The sequence below is a fragment of the Dendronephthya gigantea genome, unplaced genomic scaffold, assembly GCF_004324835.1.
Source record: "Dendronephthya gigantea isolate DGI-Jeju-01 unplaced genomic scaffold, DenGig_1.0 000296F, whole genome shotgun sequence".
Lineage (NCBI taxonomy): Eukaryota > Metazoa > Cnidaria > Anthozoa > Malacalcyonacea > Nephtheidae > Dendronephthya > Dendronephthya gigantea.
The window spans coordinates 565-19,713 of NW_021163306.1; the positions used below are offsets into that span (position 1 = coordinate 565).

The 19,149-nt window shown below is 35.9% G+C and overlaps 1 protein-coding gene across 1 annotated transcript; it reads left to right on the forward strand.

Moving 5' to 3' along the window:
- The first annotated feature begins 11,867 nt into the window (after positions 1-11,867).
- On the forward strand, positions 11,868-19,003 carry LOC114541497. Its single transcript, XM_028561413.1, has 6 exons — positions 11,868-12,207; positions 15,158-15,601; positions 16,069-16,139; positions 16,860-16,966; positions 17,327-17,436; positions 17,805-19,003. The coding sequence occupies exons 2-6, from the start codon at positions 15,389-15,391 to the stop codon at positions 18,198-18,200; spliced, it is 897 nt and encodes a 298-aa protein (XP_028417214.1). The 5' UTR covers positions 11,868-12,207; positions 15,158-15,388; the 3' UTR covers positions 18,201-19,003.
- Positions 19,004-19,149: the final 146 nt, after the last annotated feature.

Here is a 19,149-nt window from a genome sequence, read left to right on the forward strand (position 1 = left end):
CTCAGGATTATTAGCGGGTCGAAACGTGTTCATCAAACGTAACTGCTTTCGATGTTGATACATCTCATCCGACTGATTATTATCAAAAGATTGAGGACCAGGATTAGACGAAACATCCACACACATTGTTAGATCCTGCTTGAAGGCTTCGTACACAGGACTAGACTAACAAATCCATGTTTCGTTTCTTTAGCAATCGCAAATGAGACTTTGTATTTAGATTCAAAACCAACTCGTTGTATGTTGACCCGACATCGAAAAGCAATATCTCCACAAATACTCAAGGTTATGCCATCCGCAGCCAATCCATCCAAATCCGTGCAATTAGTACTCTTAAATGCCATATTAATTGGTCGATATGTACGAAACTCGTAGATGAGATAAATATCATAAAAAATATATAGAGCTGCCGACCAACCGACATATTGGTCGTGAATTAAGCAGTACGAAAACACAATATTCATTTCCATACACCAAAAGATGGTGATTCAATGATAACATCACGTTATCAGCTTTAGAGAATTTCTTTAAAAACTTGTTTAACGAATCGGATAGAAGCAAACGGGAACGAGAAGAAGAAGAAGTTGTGAAATCATTGTAAGTGTGTTTATTTCTATTTAAACCCGACAACTTTACTTGTTCAGGGAAAGACATATTAGAGTTGTTTACAAGTAAAAGCTATGTACACACACCTTGGGTGGTGGTGGACAAAATATTGAATCATTATTATTTATTCTAGATCACTAGCTGCCTGTGAAGGAACATACAAAATTTTACTAGAATGCTACAAAAACAGCTGGATTGAAGGTTGTCAAACTGAAATGGTCTCCCAAGTGGCAAATCGATTGCTCGAATCCTACCATAACCGTGTTTCATTATAAATCTGTGAAAAGGATAAAGTAAATTAAATGAACATGGCCGTTCAGCACAAGAACTTGTAGTCGATTGGAGAAGACAATTGTCTCCCAAGCGGTAAATCGATGGTTCGAATCCTACCATAACCGATTTTCATTATAAACTTCGTCATAAGAAATACAGTAATTAAATAACCATGGCCATTCCCCATAAGATCTTGTAGTCTAGTGGCTAATGCAATTGTCTCCCAAGTGTTAAATCGATGGTTCGAATCCTGCCATGACCTTTTTCATTATGAACTTCGTGAAAAGAATAAAGTAAACTAAATAACCATGGCCGTTCAGCACAAGACCTTGCAGACTAGTGGCTAAGACAACTGTCTCCTAAGTAGTAAATCGATGTTTCGAATCCTACCAAAACCATTTTTTATTATGAACTTCATGAAAGAATGAAGTAAACTAAATAACCATGGGCATCCAGCACAAGACCTTTTGGTCTAGTGGCGAAGACGATGGTCTCCCATGTGTTAAATCGATGGTTCGAATCCTACCATAACCGTTTTTTCATTATGATCTTCGTGAAAACGATAAAGTAGATCAAATAAACATAGCCGTTCCCCGAAAACTTTTGGTCTAGTGGCCAAGACAATTTTCTCCAAAGTTTTAAATCGATATTTGGAATCCTGCCAAAACTTTTTTTATTGTGAACTTCGTAAAAGGATAAAGTAAACTAAATAACCATGGCCATCCAGCACAAGATCTTGCAGTCTAGTGGCGAGGACAATGGTCTCAGAAGTGGTAAATCGATGGTTCGAATCCTACCATAACCGTTTTTCATTATGAACTTCGTACAAAGGGTATCGCTTCAAGAAGCTTTGGTTCTAAATGATGTTTTGCCTCCTCACCTTTTAGCAGATGCTTTTAATAAAGCCTTAATTTTTGGGTACAGTTAATAAGAAACGCGATACGACTTTAATTGTGACAAGTATACTCAGTTCAACACTTGGTTTATTATGGAATAAGGTCATAGCCTCGACGGCAGACAAACTGAAAGACGGCGAAATTCGTAAGATTGTCGTACGCGAGTTAAATGATATCAAGTCTAAAATCGATGGCCTTTCTAGATCAACTTCACTCGCCAGTTATAATTTTCTAGAAGAAGGAGTAGAGTTACTCAGTGTTTCTCTCGATAAATCAAATCTTGAGCAGAAAGAGAGCGAAACTCAGGACGAACCAGGTGAACTTTCGAGCGTTATTCTGTCTGGTATCTTAAACCAAGCAATAGAGCTTCCTCCAGCAGGAAAAAGCTTAAAATCAACTCGGACAGAGAGTTAGAAACTGCGAGAAAAAGATTCGAGGAAGCGCGCAAGGCAGCAACCACTGCTTTCTGGAATGAGGCATTTAGTATCGAAGATCGAATTTTTGCAGCGAAGCTACGAATAGTTTCAAAAATAGTGGAACATCTCGATTGTCCTGAGACCGCAATCACCGAATGTTTATCGTTTGGAAGAAGCTGCATAGCTTACAAGCCATTCAACTGATTCAAGAGATATTCTCAGTGTCTTTGAACGATGGAGTCAAATCGTTGTTGAATAAAACTCAACGGGTGGAGAACGTCTGTCGGTTATGTTAATCAACTATGTTTTGTTTCAATATGTTTGCAAATTCAGTAATAAATGTTCATTTGAAGTGTCCGCCTGCATGCTAACGATTGAACTTCCCACTCGCAGTTTTCATCCATATAATAAGCTGGCACGAAATTTCAGCAAGAAATTCTATAAAAGAGGAATTGCCTCATCCTCCAAACGAACAGACCCTTCATGAAAAAAAAGAGCTTCTCCATATGCTGTGAAAAGTCAGGGGTGTTCTTACTTTCCCTCGTACTCCGCCTTATTAGAAAATCATGATTATCAAGGAGGAAGGAAAAATTAAACAGATTGAATTACCTGAAATTACAGGCAATATTTTAATGGCCCTTTCTGTTGATATCAATAACAATGTTTACGTGCTAAAAACATACTGGTGAAGGATTCCTGTTGACGATATTGAACGAGAATTACAATGTAAAAGCAGAAGACAAATTAGATTTGCTCGAGGACAAATATCTTCTGTAGTTAGAATCGCAATATGCAAAGACGATGATATCATCATCATCCAACACAGAGGCCTGATGTGTATGTTTGTAACAAGATGTGTCAATTGAAATACAAATTTGACAACGACTCAAGTGAGGCATTTTCATTGAGTATTTCCTAGCAGAATGAAATCATGATACCAACAAACGATCATACGGCAGTTCAAATACACACCAAGGAAGGAAATCTGAAGACAACAATAAAAGTCCCAGACCATCATAAAGTTGTCAGAGTGGCATGCATTTCACTAGGTTATTTGTAAAATATTGGTTCTAACCGTGGTAGGGGAAAAAATTCCTATTTCTTTCTGCGCTACCCTGAAGCAGGCGGGAAGCTGGAAACTCTTACCTTCTTTTGTAAAGTTGTCGATGTGCAGTATCCATATCTGGTATCCCATAATGGCCCTATTGTTGTTGTAAGAGAAGGAAACTTCACTTACCTATGATGAGACTCAATTGTTATAAACAACCATTTTCTGCCTAAAACACAGTAAATATACTACCGCTACTTTCCTGAAACAGTAACAGGTACCTTTCAATAAACTAAAGTAAAGCAAACAATAGATGTTGCTAGATTTATAAAATTTGTGAGCTGTTTCATTCACGTGGTCTTGTTTCCGTTGTAAGGAACACAAGCGTAACTTATATTTAAATATTGATCCAAAAAAGTTCTTTGATCTTGAAATTAAATTAAAGATAATCATGTTTTTGTCTATCGTTTTATGCCAAATTTTTCCAGGCTTATTTTTTCGGTGAAGCCAAAAAACGACTTAATAATTATGACGAAGTTTCTATCCCATGTGCATGATGATACGATTTTAATTCAACGCCAATGTTTCTTCATATGAATTGATTTTTGTATCAAATAACCGAAGACATGCGGATCTCGTTCAAGTAAACTTTCCTATTCATAATGGAATATTGAGGGTACGTGACATTTTACTAAACCTTTGTGACGATTTGCTGACAAGTGCAATTTTCGTAATTCGGGTGTGTGTGTACATTGACATATTCCAACTTCGCAGGCCAGGCTATTCTACCTACGCTCCACAACCCACGCTGCGGCGAAAACCCTGGTTAAGGCTGGTCATGTGATAGCGCAAAAATTTTTAATTAGCGGTTAGTTCATATGCAAGGGAGGGGCGGAAAAGGGCTATCTTTAAAGGCTAGTTTCCACTCAGGAAAATTCTCCTTTGGATCGGAGGGGACGGAAAAGTTTCTTTTGTATAAACGCCGCCTGAGAACTCAGCGACAAAAGAAATTTACTGTCCATTCCGATCCAAAGGAGATTTTTCCTGAGTGGAAACTAGCCTTAAAACCAGTTACGGGGAATCGAGGAAGGGAACGGGGGACGATAAAACAAGGAAAAGGAAAAGCCAGAATCTTTAAAACTTTAAATCAAGGAATGAGAAAAGCCGGAATCTTAAAAACAAAGAATGGGAAGAGCCGAAATTTTTAAAACAAGGATAGAGAAAAGCCGGAATCTTACGGCTGGAAGTTTGTAACTAAATTAGTTACTCAATTTATGCGCGAAATACAAAATATTAGGCATTTATAATTGGCTTTGGTTAGCTTTGTCGGGGAGCGAGAAAAAAAATTGCTGATCTCTCCCACTTTTTCCTCGCCTTCCCCGACACAGCTAACCCAAGCGAAATATAAATGCCTAATATTAATACATAAGATATGCTTGCGGAGGAGGCTAGCATTAAGCATAGTAGAGACTTCTTCTGCTATCTTTCGTTAAGCAATAGGAGGTATAATATCGGGTCCTGTAGACTTGTTGGGATTTAGCTCTCGTAATGAACCCAAAACGTCAGAACATGTAATATCTCTAAAGCTGAATAAATTATCGTACCATTTATCTTAAATTTTACTACGCTATTAGTTGTGTGTAGGGTATTGAGCGTTGCGTTTCAATACATAAAATCGGTGCTGTTATCAGAAAAATCCATAACTTATCTACTCGTTCACATATATCAAAAGAAGAAGATGGCAGCAGCAATTGAAAATGTAAACATGTCTTAATATGTACCTCTCCAATACCGACATCTCTCTGATATGAACATATCAAGTCAAGTCCGGAATTGCAAGTTAACCCATCCCCTGCTAATGATGTGATTTATTGCGTGAAGTGCGTGAAGAGATAAACAATTGTGATATCAACAGCCCGTGTAACTCAGGTATATTTACTAGTCAAGGCCCTGTAAAGGAGTTTGTGTGCATTTCATGCAAAACAGGTTATCTCAATTGTTTAAGGGTAAAATGACCATGGCGGTCATAACCGCCATAGCTCTAAATCCTGAATTATCAAAGCTACAGTCTTTCTGAATTGCTTATATGGTTCAGAATGGTTGCTTTTAGGGGTGGTCACTGGAGGGTGAAATTATCATCAGTTTTATATTTTACAAGCAAATTATGTTTACCATTCCAGGTCAACTGCTAATTAGGCATAAAATTACTGATTACCCGGAAAAGTCTAATTTTTTCTATTTCTAAAAATGTTCGCCATATGAAAAAAATGCTTTTAATATATTTATTATAAATTTCCAAAGAAATAACGATGTTTTGTTGCGATACGACATATTTCATTTCACTTAACCCCACTAAAACACAATTTCAGCCATATTTTGCAAATTTAATCGCTGTTTTTCGTCGTCCGTCGCAAGCGCCTTCTAAACATGGTACTCTAACACGACTCTAGTTGACTAAAGAATTCTTTTCGCCATTGATTTCATCAATTATGTCGCCATTGCAATGGCATAATCCTCAACAACTCCACCAAGTCCACCTTCGTCACTCAAGCCATTTTCAATTGTAGTAAATCATATCTGTAAGTCAAAAGCAATTGCTTGTCAATACAAAACAACTTTATACTGAAATATGTAAAGTAGATGGATATTAGAATAAAAACAAATTAAAAAAAAAATGTTCGTGATATTTGTAGCAATACAATCGACTTGCAAACTTCAACAAATGTTTTAATTCCCATCGACAACTCTGGTGACGGGTTGCAAATTTAAGTTTGGGAAGGTTTGACTTGGCTTTCTTTGATAATTTTCCACTTGGTGAGTTTTTCTCTCCAAATGTTGCACTTTCTCTTCATGTCATAGATGTTTCAAAATATAAAGTGATTTTTATAGAGATGAATGAAAGAGTGCAATGGAATAATGGTTTTCAGTCGAGGCCTAAAGAAGTCTTTCAGCACTTTTTGAAATAGTATAGCTAGTAATTTTCAATAAGTGACCGTAAGTAACGGGTTCAAACGGCTCACTCCTTTCACTTACTTGCGAATGCCACACAGAGAGAAAGATACATAAATATATGCGAGTGAATAATACTGATTATTACTGAAAATGAAAAAAATAGGAATGATCTAGCAACGGCTTCAGCCAGTGCTTCTTCTCTCAGCAATAAAAAACTCCATAATTCGAAACTCGCTAAAGTGCAAAATTAATGTTTCGAAGTTTTCTGAGCGTCATTTAGTAATACCAGCAAGTGTGTTGAAGGTTTTGAGGTATACGATACTCATCAAAATTTAAATTAAAATTTAAATTACAAAATTTATCCTACCTTCATTTTGCTATCGGAAACTGCAGTAGAACGAGATTGAAGCTATAACACAAATTGAAAATACCAGTTACGGATTTTTGTTAGCGTTCAAAGTATTCTACAAACATCGTGCTTATAAAATGTCTCAATATTTTGAACCATGTTTCATGGATTTGTTTTCAAGAAATAATAGATGGACAGAAGAAACAAAATGAGGCTCACATCAAATCTCATAGTTGGAGAAAGAATAAAATTAGACCTCTAGATCTCCCAACCTAGGTTGATCTTTTTGTTATTTTTCGGAATAATTTTATTCATAAAAATTTATCATGTTCGCTCTCTGTTGTCATTTCCTACCATCTGTTGAGACCTCTGTGCCGCTAGGCAAGCTACAGCGAAAGAGCACTGGCTTCCACTGTGATATCTTATCTGTGAAGTCTTATCAGTGCCCGTTTCGTTGAAGAAACGATGAACCAAGATTCAACTTCGCGTCATAAAATCTTGAAACATCAGCCCGACTTTCTTCATATTTCAACTGAAGGCATTTCCGTGAAGTACTTTAGATAAAAAGTCATTTATATCCGGATTGGGTTCCTCCTCCAGGCAAGAGTCGTGCATTGACCACGTATAACGAAACATTCTGAGCTCATCAGTGAAGGATGAACAAATCGTAAAGGTTTTATTGCAACTCATAAGAATTACCAAAGGATATATTTTAAAAATCTATTATATTACGAGCGTCTTCCTTAAGTCTAGCGACCTACATTGTTCCGGTACCGCATGAGAAACTCTAGCTCAAATCCTCTTGATCTGACGTATTCTTTGTAACCAATTACAGCCTAGGTATCTGTAGTTTTTTTCTGATTTTGGTGAATAACTGACGCAATCTTAAAAAGAAAAACATTCGTATACCGTCAATATCACATCCGGACATTTAAATTACCCTAAGTTACTGACCAAATTTATTTAACATGCATTGCAATATGACGAACCAACTTCGGCAGGTTTTTATCGGAAATAACTCTAGGGCCATAATTTGTATTGTTTAGAATATCCCTGAGTTCATCTTTAACGTTCAAACACACGATATTACTGTCGTTATCAATGGAAATGTCAAATACGTTCCTAAGAGCTTTCACTAGAAGAATATTAAAACTTGGTCGCTCCTGCAAATATATTTTGTTGCTTAAGCATGAATACGCTGGGCAACAGTGTATGCAATTTAAACAATGATACTGAAAGAATTTTCCTTACCTGACTAATTGAGGCCTCGTTTTTGTTTCTCTTAAGCTCAACTTTTAAAACTTCAGGCTCCGTGCCCTTTGCAGTGAATTCTCACACAAACTTTTCCTGCCGAACAATATGCGCATGACATGTTCGAAGTTGCCTGCTTGTTGACTGTAACCGTGATCAACACATTGCCAAGCAACCAACTTCTTGACACTCCATTGCGCAGGAGTCGTTCAACACTGCAGTTTATAAAACAAAAAATAGTCATCTTCCTGAAACAGTGCAGAAATACGAAAAAACATACAGACCTTTTTGGTTGGGTCAAATAAGAAGAAAATGTATATTTGACCATCATATCACCCACGATTTCCATCATCTCTGAACTAAGTGTGTTGCTTGGTCTTCCTTTGATTTCTCAAGGGAGTTTGGGAGTGAATGGAATTTGGTGGGGGGATTAGTGACTAAGGGTATGGGTTTGCAGCATCTGAAGATATATCTGCGTTGTTAAGACTCTAAAGGAATACAAGGACAAATGATTGAAAACGAGCTTGCATTAAGCAAATTATGTAACATGAATGGACAAGTTTATGTAACAACACTGCCTAAGCTGTATAAAGTTTTAAACACCACTTCTTATATCTATTGAAAATTTAGCAAGCAATCTCCGTGGCCATAGAATGACATGTGGACTTACTTTTGTAATCAATGGCACGAATTGTGTTCTTACAACAGTGGACAGTTGACAAACCAGGATGAAATGACATTATCCGCAGAGTTACGTGTATTGAGAGTATCTAAGGTGAAACATATCAGTTCGTTTATATTTTATTCAATTTCACAAAGCCAATAATAAAAAGTTTGAGATGTTATCGCGTTAAACAAACCTCGATGATGCTGTGTGAGGCAAACATATTCCAATGACTTGTTTCAAATGGATCGCTGTGAAGTTTTTGTACTAATCACGAAGCTTTGACAATGCTATTTAAACGTTTTAAAAGAATGTTAGCAACTTTTCGTCGAATACGATTGAGTGTTTATACAACCTAGCTCTCCTTAGGGGGTACATTGATATTTCATAAAAGATTTCTTAATTTACGTAACTTCAAGAAACATACCAGAGAGAAATTCTAACAGTGGTATGACAACTTGAGGCGTTGGCGAAAGTTTAGTAAACTTTTCCAGATATGTTGGGAGCAGCCTAAGGACAGAAAATTTAGAAATTATTACCCAAATAATCTTGTGAAGGAGTATCTCGCATAACAAGAGACGTTACATTTAGGCTGGAGTTTATTGAAAAACATTTCTGTAAATTCACTGAGCACATTATCAAGGCACGATTTCAAATATCTCGAAAGTAATAAACTTCTAAAACGCTGCAATTACTTAAATCAACTTCATTCTTTACAAAGTGCTAATGGACATAAAAAACGTCTCAAATTCCAGACAATCTTAAGTAGCCATACCTTGCCATAACTGAAGACATTTCTAACATACATATGGTGAGACAAGATACGCTTAACGTCGTGGAATGAGCAACCAAACCAATCTCCAAAGTACGCATCAGACAAAACTAGACGAAATATACAACAACGTTTAAGCGAGAACAGACAACCGCTGAAAATAAAGTGAAGCAGGTTCTTACCTGTTCATCTTGCCCAATAAAAATGTGGTACGTACACAGCTCTGTTAATACCTGCACATGTTACAATAAAAGATCCAATTAAATCATTAGTATAGTATGATATAATTATGGTATAAATTGGTTATGCTATGGTATGGTGTGATATAATTATGGTATGATATGGTTATCGTATGGTATGATTTGGTCATGGTATGGTATGGTGTGATATAATTTTGGGATTATATGGTTATCGTATGGTATGATATGGTTATCGTATGGTATGATTTGGTTATGGTTAGTTATGGTATGATATGATTATATGATATGATTATATGATATGATTATATGATATGATGTGGTATGGTTATGGTTATGGTATGGTATGGTTTTGGTATAGTTATGGTAAGATATTATGATAGATGCAAAAAACTGAATGATAAGAACCGTACTGGAAAAATTCTAGCGTACAAATGAGGTCGGCGCATATCATGAGGAACACGAAATAATCCAGGAAGAAAATCATAATTTCAAACCTGAATGCAAAGTAAAATTTTTAGTTCATGATTTTAGTGTGAAAAGTGCACAACTTTACATCCCTTACCATTTTAGATAACACTGTACATATTGAACGTAAGTAGTGCTTTCGAGAATGTATCAAGTTTTTATCTTGCAGTGCCTCCGGAAAGTTTCTCAGAACAACATCCAACACCTCCCATTCCAATTTCTAGAAAATGAAGAAAGTTGAACTTCAATCGAAACTTAATGCCAGATGATATATTATGATAGAAAAGTTTACCTGTTGTAAGCACACAGGAATAACATTCATCGCCTCGCTGTAAGGCAGTGAAACAATCCCGGTTGTCTTATCTTCTGCAGAACTAAAACAAAAATGAGAATGTATTACACTAACAAGAAAAGGAATTTTGGAAGCAGAATACCTGACATGCCTTGCACTATCATCATTAACCAACGTTTTCCTTTCAGAACAATTAACATACGAAGTGAATTTGACTTTTCCACTTTTGTCTTGCACAAGGCCTTGACGTTGTCAGCTCGCAGACTGAGAAAACATTGAAGAATCTTTACAAAAAAACAATGTAAGATATCATAGAAAAATCGCAAGAAATAACATTGAATTTGGCTTACCACAAGTCGTATCTCCGATGCAATAGACGTCCGATAGCCATTGTCATAATGAGTTTTTATGTGGTACACTAATATATTGAATATTCGTTCTGCAATTACATAATAGGAAAGGGAGAATAAAAAAAAATTATATAACATCAGTGTAAAATGAATGATGGAACTGTACAGAAAAATATGGTGTAGGCATAACACGTGGCCCTGCGAAGTAGTTGGCACTAAGAACCATGCTGTCATGCCTGCCATCACCAGACATCATCAGATAATCTTGGTTTTTTAATGTTGAAAATAATCCGTTTTGATACTTTTTCCTAGGAAGATATATCACAGGGAATATTTTTTTCCTACAATTATTATATACAAGTACTATAATATCTAATTCCCTTCTGGTCCCTATTAGGCTATTACTCCTGACAATATTGTCGCACAGAAGAAAAACATTAAATATCTCAGCAAGTATTTGGGCTAAAGACCCCGGAATACCAGTAAACGATAGCGGTTAAAACGATTCTTTGAATAGTATATTCCAACCAGCATATAGTTATAACCTGCATTTGTATTATACGTGAAAATAAGAATTAAATAATAGCTTGCTTTGTTATCTGAAATTACTCACCCATTGCAAAATATATTTTGGAAATTCCATATTTTTTCGCTTTTTTGGTCTCTGTTGTCTTCAAAATGTCTAGAATTTGACATGTTATCATTCTGTTTTAAATCTGAGTAATTCTTGGTGTAGTATGTGCAAAAAAATCAAAGAAAGAGCAATTTATAAGTTCTAAGCGATAATCATTGCTAATCACGCGTGCTTAAGGCAAGCTCGAATCGGACCTAGGTCAGATTTTCGGCTTTTGGCCCGAAATTTTTCACAGGACGAAAAGCGTGCCATTAATTAGCTTTAGCAAAAATACTAAAGGTATTAAATGCGTATCTATAACTTTTAATAAGCCGACTAAAGGTGATTAAAGAAAAAGTTACATTTAATCGCATTTATTTTGAATAAAACATCTCTTTTGGAAACCGATAGATTTAATTGCATTTAGTGAGCATTTTAAAGTGGGTTAAAGCCGACATTAGTGCGCGTATAGTTTAATAAACTTTAACCAGTTGTTTAAATGTTGATTAAAGGCAGAGATAGCATTTAATCACCTTTAATTTGATTTTAAATGAAGACAAAACCTGACACCTACTTTAATTCCGTTAGGACGGCAATTTAATAGGATTAAATATATTGTTATTGCAACAATTATATGGTAACAAATAAACATGATGATATCTGATACGTTTGTTATTATCGAGTAACGTAATGCTATAATGCGCCTTTATTTCACCTGAATTTAAGCACTTCGAGACACTGTCGGACAATATACAAGAAATAAGAAAGACTTCTTATTGTGCAAATTCGCTCATTAGTATAATTATAAAGTGCGGAAGTGATTGATATACAAGTTTATATAAATTTGGCCAAAGTGCGTGGCAGTTATAATACGATATGGATAAGGCGAACAGTTACGTGTTTTGCGACCACTGCGAACAAAACGTTTCGGAAACAACATTCCGTAGACATATGGCTTTAAAACAATCTCGCCAGCTGAAGAGAAGTTTGAAGAAAGATTCTTCAACGTCTTCATCCGACACAGACGGAGAAAGTGATTGTAACAGTTACAGTTTCAAAGGTGAGAGTGTTTTGCATGCAAGTCCATAATATACAGCTATATCATTATTAGCACACTGTCCACCAATTCCATAAATTCAGTAACCAATATGTATGGCTTTGATTGTACATTGATACCAAACAGAAATGGCAAACCTTATATAAGAAAGTATTATGAAATTATAAATAAATAAAATAAGTCATGAGTCTTCTTGATTTCATGTACAGTACAATTTTACACAATCTGAATACAGAGACATTGAATGAAGTTGATCATGAACAATCAACTATTAAAGCAGAAGTTTCTCAGCTTTAATTTTGAGTGAAAATACAAACTTCAGGATCAGTTTTGCTAGAAGAGTTCCCATACTGCTAATCATTATTCCACATGATCATACCTAACGGTAAACAGGCCTATCCCCAACATTGATAATTGGTGGTGTGGGGGGGATGGGTGTCATTAATATATCCATGTAAATATGAACATGAATATATGAATATCACACCCCTCCCAACTATCCACGTAAACTCTGTTACAGTGCCGTAAGTTTCAAGTATGCTGTAATCATAATAATTAATCATTTTCATACCAGGGTGATCAAATGAATTAATCATCATGGCTTCCTTTTCCACATCAGTTCTACTTGTATGGCTTTTAAACTGTTTCACAGCAACTACATGCCCTCTGTACATCTTTTTTACACAGGATGCCAAATGTCCCCTCACCAATTTTATTTTTTCGTCCACTTGACAATATTTTCAAGTTGGCTGGGTCAATTTCATGGATAGACCTAGAAAAATTTAAATAAATAAAGCCAGGTTGATAGAAAATATTTAGGCTTGAATATTGTTCAGCTTAAACTGCTATTCAGTATACTAATAGTTGAATGCATAAGGTGGCAATGCCCCCTACTTATTTTTTACTTGTCTAATGTCAGATTATTTCATTTGTCAGGGGGAAGCTCTGCCACTTAATGTGTTAACTACAAAAGCTGACAATCTCTCGAGTTAACGCATTAAGTGGCAATGTGCCCGGCATGCCCTACTTATTTTTTACTTGTCTAACGGCAGACAATTTTACTCATTAGTGTGGAAGCTCTGCCCCTTAATGGGTTAATATAAAGATCAAATGATCTTCAAGACAGTGTTGTTTCATGAATTGACAGCTACTGTAAGCACAACTATTGTTTCAAAAGGTTGGAGACATATGGTCATATCTGTAGCTAGCATTTCATGAGTACCCCATTAATGTTCAAATGCTTTCTCTTCTTAATTGGCCAGTACAATAGTAACTCCAAACGAGCAGAACATTTTGAGCACATTCTAGCTTCGGAAAAAAAGCTAGTAAAGTGAGCTAAAATTTACAACATTTCACAACCAAACTTTGAAAATATACTCAATTTAGTATGCTCTTTTCCAGCTTTGGTGATTATTTGAATCTCCTTGTCTATTTCAGTCCATAATTGGAATTGTCAATTGTGTCTAAAGTTTTTATGAATCATGCAAGATAAATGTACTAGGGACAGAGGATTCTAAATACTATACTATTACACCATTTATATCAGACCCCTATGTACAAAGGCCCAAATCAAACATTCATCCCATCGCTTTCCACCCACAGCAAAGTTTGTATTGAGTATTGAATGAAAAGTTGCAGGGGAAATTTAAATTTCACACAAAATTTGAATTATAGTTTGATCACTGTATCATCATTCAATCAAATGCAGATTCAAAAAGATTTTGTCTAATCGGGCAATCAGACAAAAAAGCCTGAATCTGGCTTTTTACATGCAGCATGGTAAAGAATATATCAGGTCCTCCTTCATTTGTCGCTGCCAATCAATCATAGCGAATGAAACATACTGTAGGCCTGGGCATGATACTTAGGTTACATTGTGTGGTCAATGTTCCACTTCATTTAATAATAATAACCCCTGCCTAAATGCAGTTTTCTAAGATGTGGCCAGAACTGGCCAAATGAATTCTGTTAAGGTTGGAAAAAAAATTTCATTTCTGCAAGGGGTTCTTAAATCCAGCGTTAAAAAAGCACATATTAATATTATTCAATCAAAATTGCTTAGATTCTGGAGGGTCAAATATACTCCATAAGGGGGGGGGGGGGAAATACTGAATATAATGTGGGGTGCTTTAATGCAGTATAACAGTATTAAGTAAATACACACAAGTTTAGCAATCTTATCGATATAACCCTGCTTCTAAAACTGCTCAAATTAAATATAAGGAGCAATACATGTACTTACATACGAGACGTAGTACGCAAAGACTTTCCTCTCACTTTCTCCAAAAAAACTCGGCCTTCGATCTCATTTCAGTCGTTGTGGCTTTCATTCTTTCTCAATATTTTCTTTATTTTCTTCTCCAGCCGTCTTTGCTTGACATCTGGTCTCTTTACGTTTCCTTTCTCGTAATTTCTGTTACGTCGGCGACGTTTAAGGCGCACTTCCTCGACATTATTTGGTCTGGAGAGACGACGCTGCTTTCGCAGGTATAAACAATTCTGTTCAGCCTCTGGGTGGCACTGGGCTTTTAGCTTCCAGAAGGCTGCGCATTCCACTGGTAGCAAGTGCGCCACTCGCTGTGTGGAAAGACTGGTTAAAATGTGCCATTTCAACCGGTTTTGCGCAAGGTATACCACCAAAAGCTTTACAGAATTTTTCAATTTAGGCTTTTCAAAATATTTGTCGTTCGTTGTCATTGCGCCCAAAGTACGTAATGTGTGCTTCCCGCGCTTTTGCGTTATTTAACAATTATGAATTTATGATATTTGTCTCCGATCGGATAACTGTCCCCTATAGGGTGGGTAGGCAACTCATAATATGTCTGTTCTATAAATAACGCGACTAAAACAATGGCGGATTATCGTTGTAGAGGAAATGTGCACGGAATCAATTTTTAAATGACTTAGTATTCGTAAGGAAGCCCAATTTACATTTAGGCCAGTGCTTTTCTAGGTTATCTGGGTAAAGACTTTGATGTTCGTGTGTTATACCTAACGGAAGAAATATGATAACGATAGAATCCTGCTGTGAAAGTTTTCTACAACCAATGAAATATTGGACGTGATCGCGCTCAATTATAAATCTACATACAATTCAACAATCAACTGTGTCAATGTGTTCAAAGTCCTTTCGCGACAAACAGCTGAATCTGACTTCACTGGATTTTTCGACATATCCACTGAAATGTCTTTGCCCGATCAGTACGTTTTATTATTACAAAATGTGGTCGAGGAAAACAGGCTCTTGAGAGCTCAAATGGCTAATACCATTTCAAGCAATGAAAGTGCTTTGAAAAATATTGAAACAAAAATGGACATCTTGTCCCAGACAACTTCACCTGGCAGACGAGTCAGACAGACCGGGCAGAACAAACATAAAGTGCCCAAAGCTTGCAGTGTAAGTAAATACAGTTTCATTTTTTCCTATTAACCATTTCATCTGAATGGCTTTATGCCTTTATCCGTTGACCGTTTATGTTGAATAACAGATTTTAATAATATGAGGACAAAAATGTCCATATTGTTTGAATTGGTCTTTGTTTATATATAGTTATCTTTGTATGTTTTAAAGTCTTTATAAATGTCTCCTTATTATGGTAATATAATTATATTTACTATCAACCTATTCACTGCTTGTACCATAACACTAAAGGAGTAAAATGTCTGGTGTTACACAGAGAAAATCCAGGGGGCATGTCTAGGCACATTGCCACCAATTTAGGCTGACTTTTCAACTAAATGTTCAACTAAAAGCCAACCAAAGGTTTAACAGAAATCAATTGTAAGAACTGTAAAACCATGTTTAAAAAACCATTATTTTTAGATATTTAATTTTGAAAATGTGTTTACTATGTTCTTCAATAGAATAATGTCCGAAGAAAACTCAAGGCTCTTAGGAGTGCTGATGAAAATATGCACTTTAGATTAACTGAAAGGTAATGCATAAAGGCAACTTCTTTCAAATACTAATTTATATTAATAAAACTGGTGAAGTCATGTTACCGAGATGATGTACATTGTTTACCTTTCCGATGTTACTATTTTAGATTGAGTCTTATCTTATTTTTATTGATTGTAATTAATATATTACCAATTAAGCACCAGCACTCTCCCTTAATGAGTAAAATAGTCTGGTGTTAGACAGAGTAAAACGCCAAAGTAGGGCGCATCAGGGCGCAAACTTGATGGGTAACCCATTAAGTAGCAATGTGCCCCAGGACACCCTACTTATATTTTTTACTTGTCTATTGCCAGACGAAATACTCGTCAGTGGGGAAGCTCTGCCACTTAATGGGTTAAACTGCATATTAGACTGGAAGTTGTGCTGACATGCTATAAATATAAATTATACCAGTCTTTGAAATTTTGTTTGAAGCCTTCAGAATTCTATGTGAGGCCTTCAGAATTGTGCGATATATGTTGAATTCAGAACATGTGATAATTATGCAAAATTCTGAAGGCCTTAAAATAAATTCATAATGGCATACATAAAATTCTAAAGGCTGGTATATTTTAATAGTGTGTCCCTTTGTACCACGTACAAGAACACTATCTTTTGAACAGTAACTCTCAAACTGAGCATGGAAGTTCGACAGTATGCTACACAGGTTAAGCACAAGTAATAATTTTGAACTAATTAAGTTTCTTGTTTCTAGCCCCGATTCTCAGCAAAATTCACAGCTATTTAAAAGAGTGGCAGAAGAACTGCAACATGAATTTGGTGGTCAGGAAAATTGTCCTTGGCCAACGGTTGTTTTAAAAGGTATATACTCAGAGTTTTAACTTGTAATGTAAAAGAAATATAGCAGCAATAAATCAGTTGACTAATATGTTCCTTAGTTCTCCAGTCTCTGAGTATAGACGTCTAATAGGATAGGGATTCAACCCTTTTTGCGGGAGTCGTGTAATTTATTTTAACAAGGCGCATCCAATGAATTACGACATATGAAAACCAGGTTTAAACCTTCGTCACAGGGAAAACCTTTCTCTGCGCTGGTGGTGCCCCATACGCACAGCTTTTTTGCAACTATGTTTTCAAATTGGGTTTTCCCTCGTGAAAGTAAGTTTCCTAGAAATTAGGGCCCTGAATCTAGAAGGTGATTGTTGCTTTTTTATGTTTTAGAGGCGTTTAAGAGGTATTTCAAGTCATGCAAAGCAAAACAGAAAAGAGTTGCTCTTGGAACAGAACAGCAACACGTTCAAATTTGCAGGAGAAGGAGCAGAAAGGAGGAGGTATGTTTTTACAATATCTTTTTAAAAATAGTTGATACTTAATGATTATTTTAGCTTTGCTTCATACTTGATTGAACACGACTATCTAACTACTTTTAACGTAACAGTTAAACAGTGTAGTAGGTTATATGCAACTACATGGAAAATAAGAAAATTCTTCGATGTTTCGAGCGAAGCCCCATCAAGAAGTTGGTTGTAGTACTTAGTTGGATAACCTACTACACTGACATGTAAGACTCGAACTCCGAAGAGAAAAACCACCGGAAGCAAAATTAGCAACTGGATTTTAGGCGAGACTATACTTAGCACCACAATCCCAAACACTTACCCAAGTAAGAATATAATTATTCGACGATATTTGCTTTTAGAAACTAGCGAGAAGATTAAAAACGATCGAGAAAATGGGTTGGAACCAGACGAAAGTGGCAAAGGTGGCAGACGTCATGAGAATGGACTATATGTCCTCTGAAAAAAGCGAGGTAGACGAGGAAACAAATAGGATTAAACACTACAAGGTTCGGAAGCTTTCTTGGGAAAGCAGAGAATTAAAGCGAACTAAGAAGAAGCTTGATAAAAACCACAAGGATTCGCTACCTGGATTGTCCAAACGAGCTGTTACACCAAGAGAGGAAGGAGAACCCTCCGGTAAACCAAAACCAGCCAACTGTCCTGGTTGGGCGTGTGTTGTTCTAACTGAAGACCCGACAAATGAACCAGTTGGAGCACAATATTTAGCCGAGGATGATTTGAATCTGTCACGATAGACTCTTTAGTTAAAAATTGCTACAAAATTATTTCAGTTACATGTACATTGACGATGGACATCCTAGAAGATGCAAATAATTATGTATGCTAGTCCGATGCTCTACCAAATGAGCTACAAGGCCAAGTCGGTTCTTAAATATATGTTTACTCCGAACTCAAAGTTCAGTGCCCTTGTTTATTGGTCTCTAGACGCGCAATATATTTTTGAAAATATATTGGCTATTGCGCGTCTGGAGATCGATGCACTGAACTGTAATTTAATTGTTGAAAACACCATATTATTCACCGTACCAGAAACATCACATCATGCAATAATATTAGTATAGGAATCATGGATGTATACTATACATTACGACTTATCTATTTATTTAAAATGATGAATTTTTGTAAATACACGGGTATAGAGGGAAATAAATGCTTTTTTGCAATGAACTGGTGATGCTTGTATTTGTTTGACTATAGCTAGCTATACGTGTAGCTTGTACCAAATATAACGATTAGAAATTTAAGTTTTATTGCGAGTTGAGCTTGTAATTGAATGGAAATCAGTTTCTTCGTTTATTTACATGGAATAGGTTATATAAGTATAACAGCCATGCAGCTAACGAATTAACAAAAGCTGAATTATTGTGAATATAATAGGTTAATTAAAGACAGTTTAAATGTGCATTTACGCAAGGTTTAATCAATGTTTTAAGGCGATTAATCTATACTTATCTCACGCTTTATCGACCTTTAAACAATGTATTAAATCTACTTTTAATACACTTTAGCCAACTAGCACATTTATGATTAAAATCGACTTTAGTAAAAAAAGTCAAGATATTAAGGGCAATTATACGTTCCTTTAAACTGCCTTAATCTGCATTTAATCCACTTAATTAAATCTGCCTTTAGCACACTTTAATCAACATTTAGTCTTAAGTATTAATCCCGCCGTTAATACAC

Bases quoted from the DNA above. Each gene is read 5' to 3' on its own strand.
- LOC114541497 (XM_028561413.1), top strand. From the start codon at position 15,389: ATGTCTTTGCCCGATCAGTACGTTTTATTATTACAAAATGTGGTCGAG. The intron at 16,967-17,326 runs GTATATACTCAG...TTTATGTTTTAG, and splicing joins GCCAACGGTTGTTTTAAAAG to AGGCGTTTAAGAGGTATTTC. The intron at 17,437-17,804 runs GTATGTTTTTAC...ATTTGCTTTTAG, and splicing joins GAAGGAGCAGAAAGGAGGAG to AAACTAGCGAGAAGATTAAA.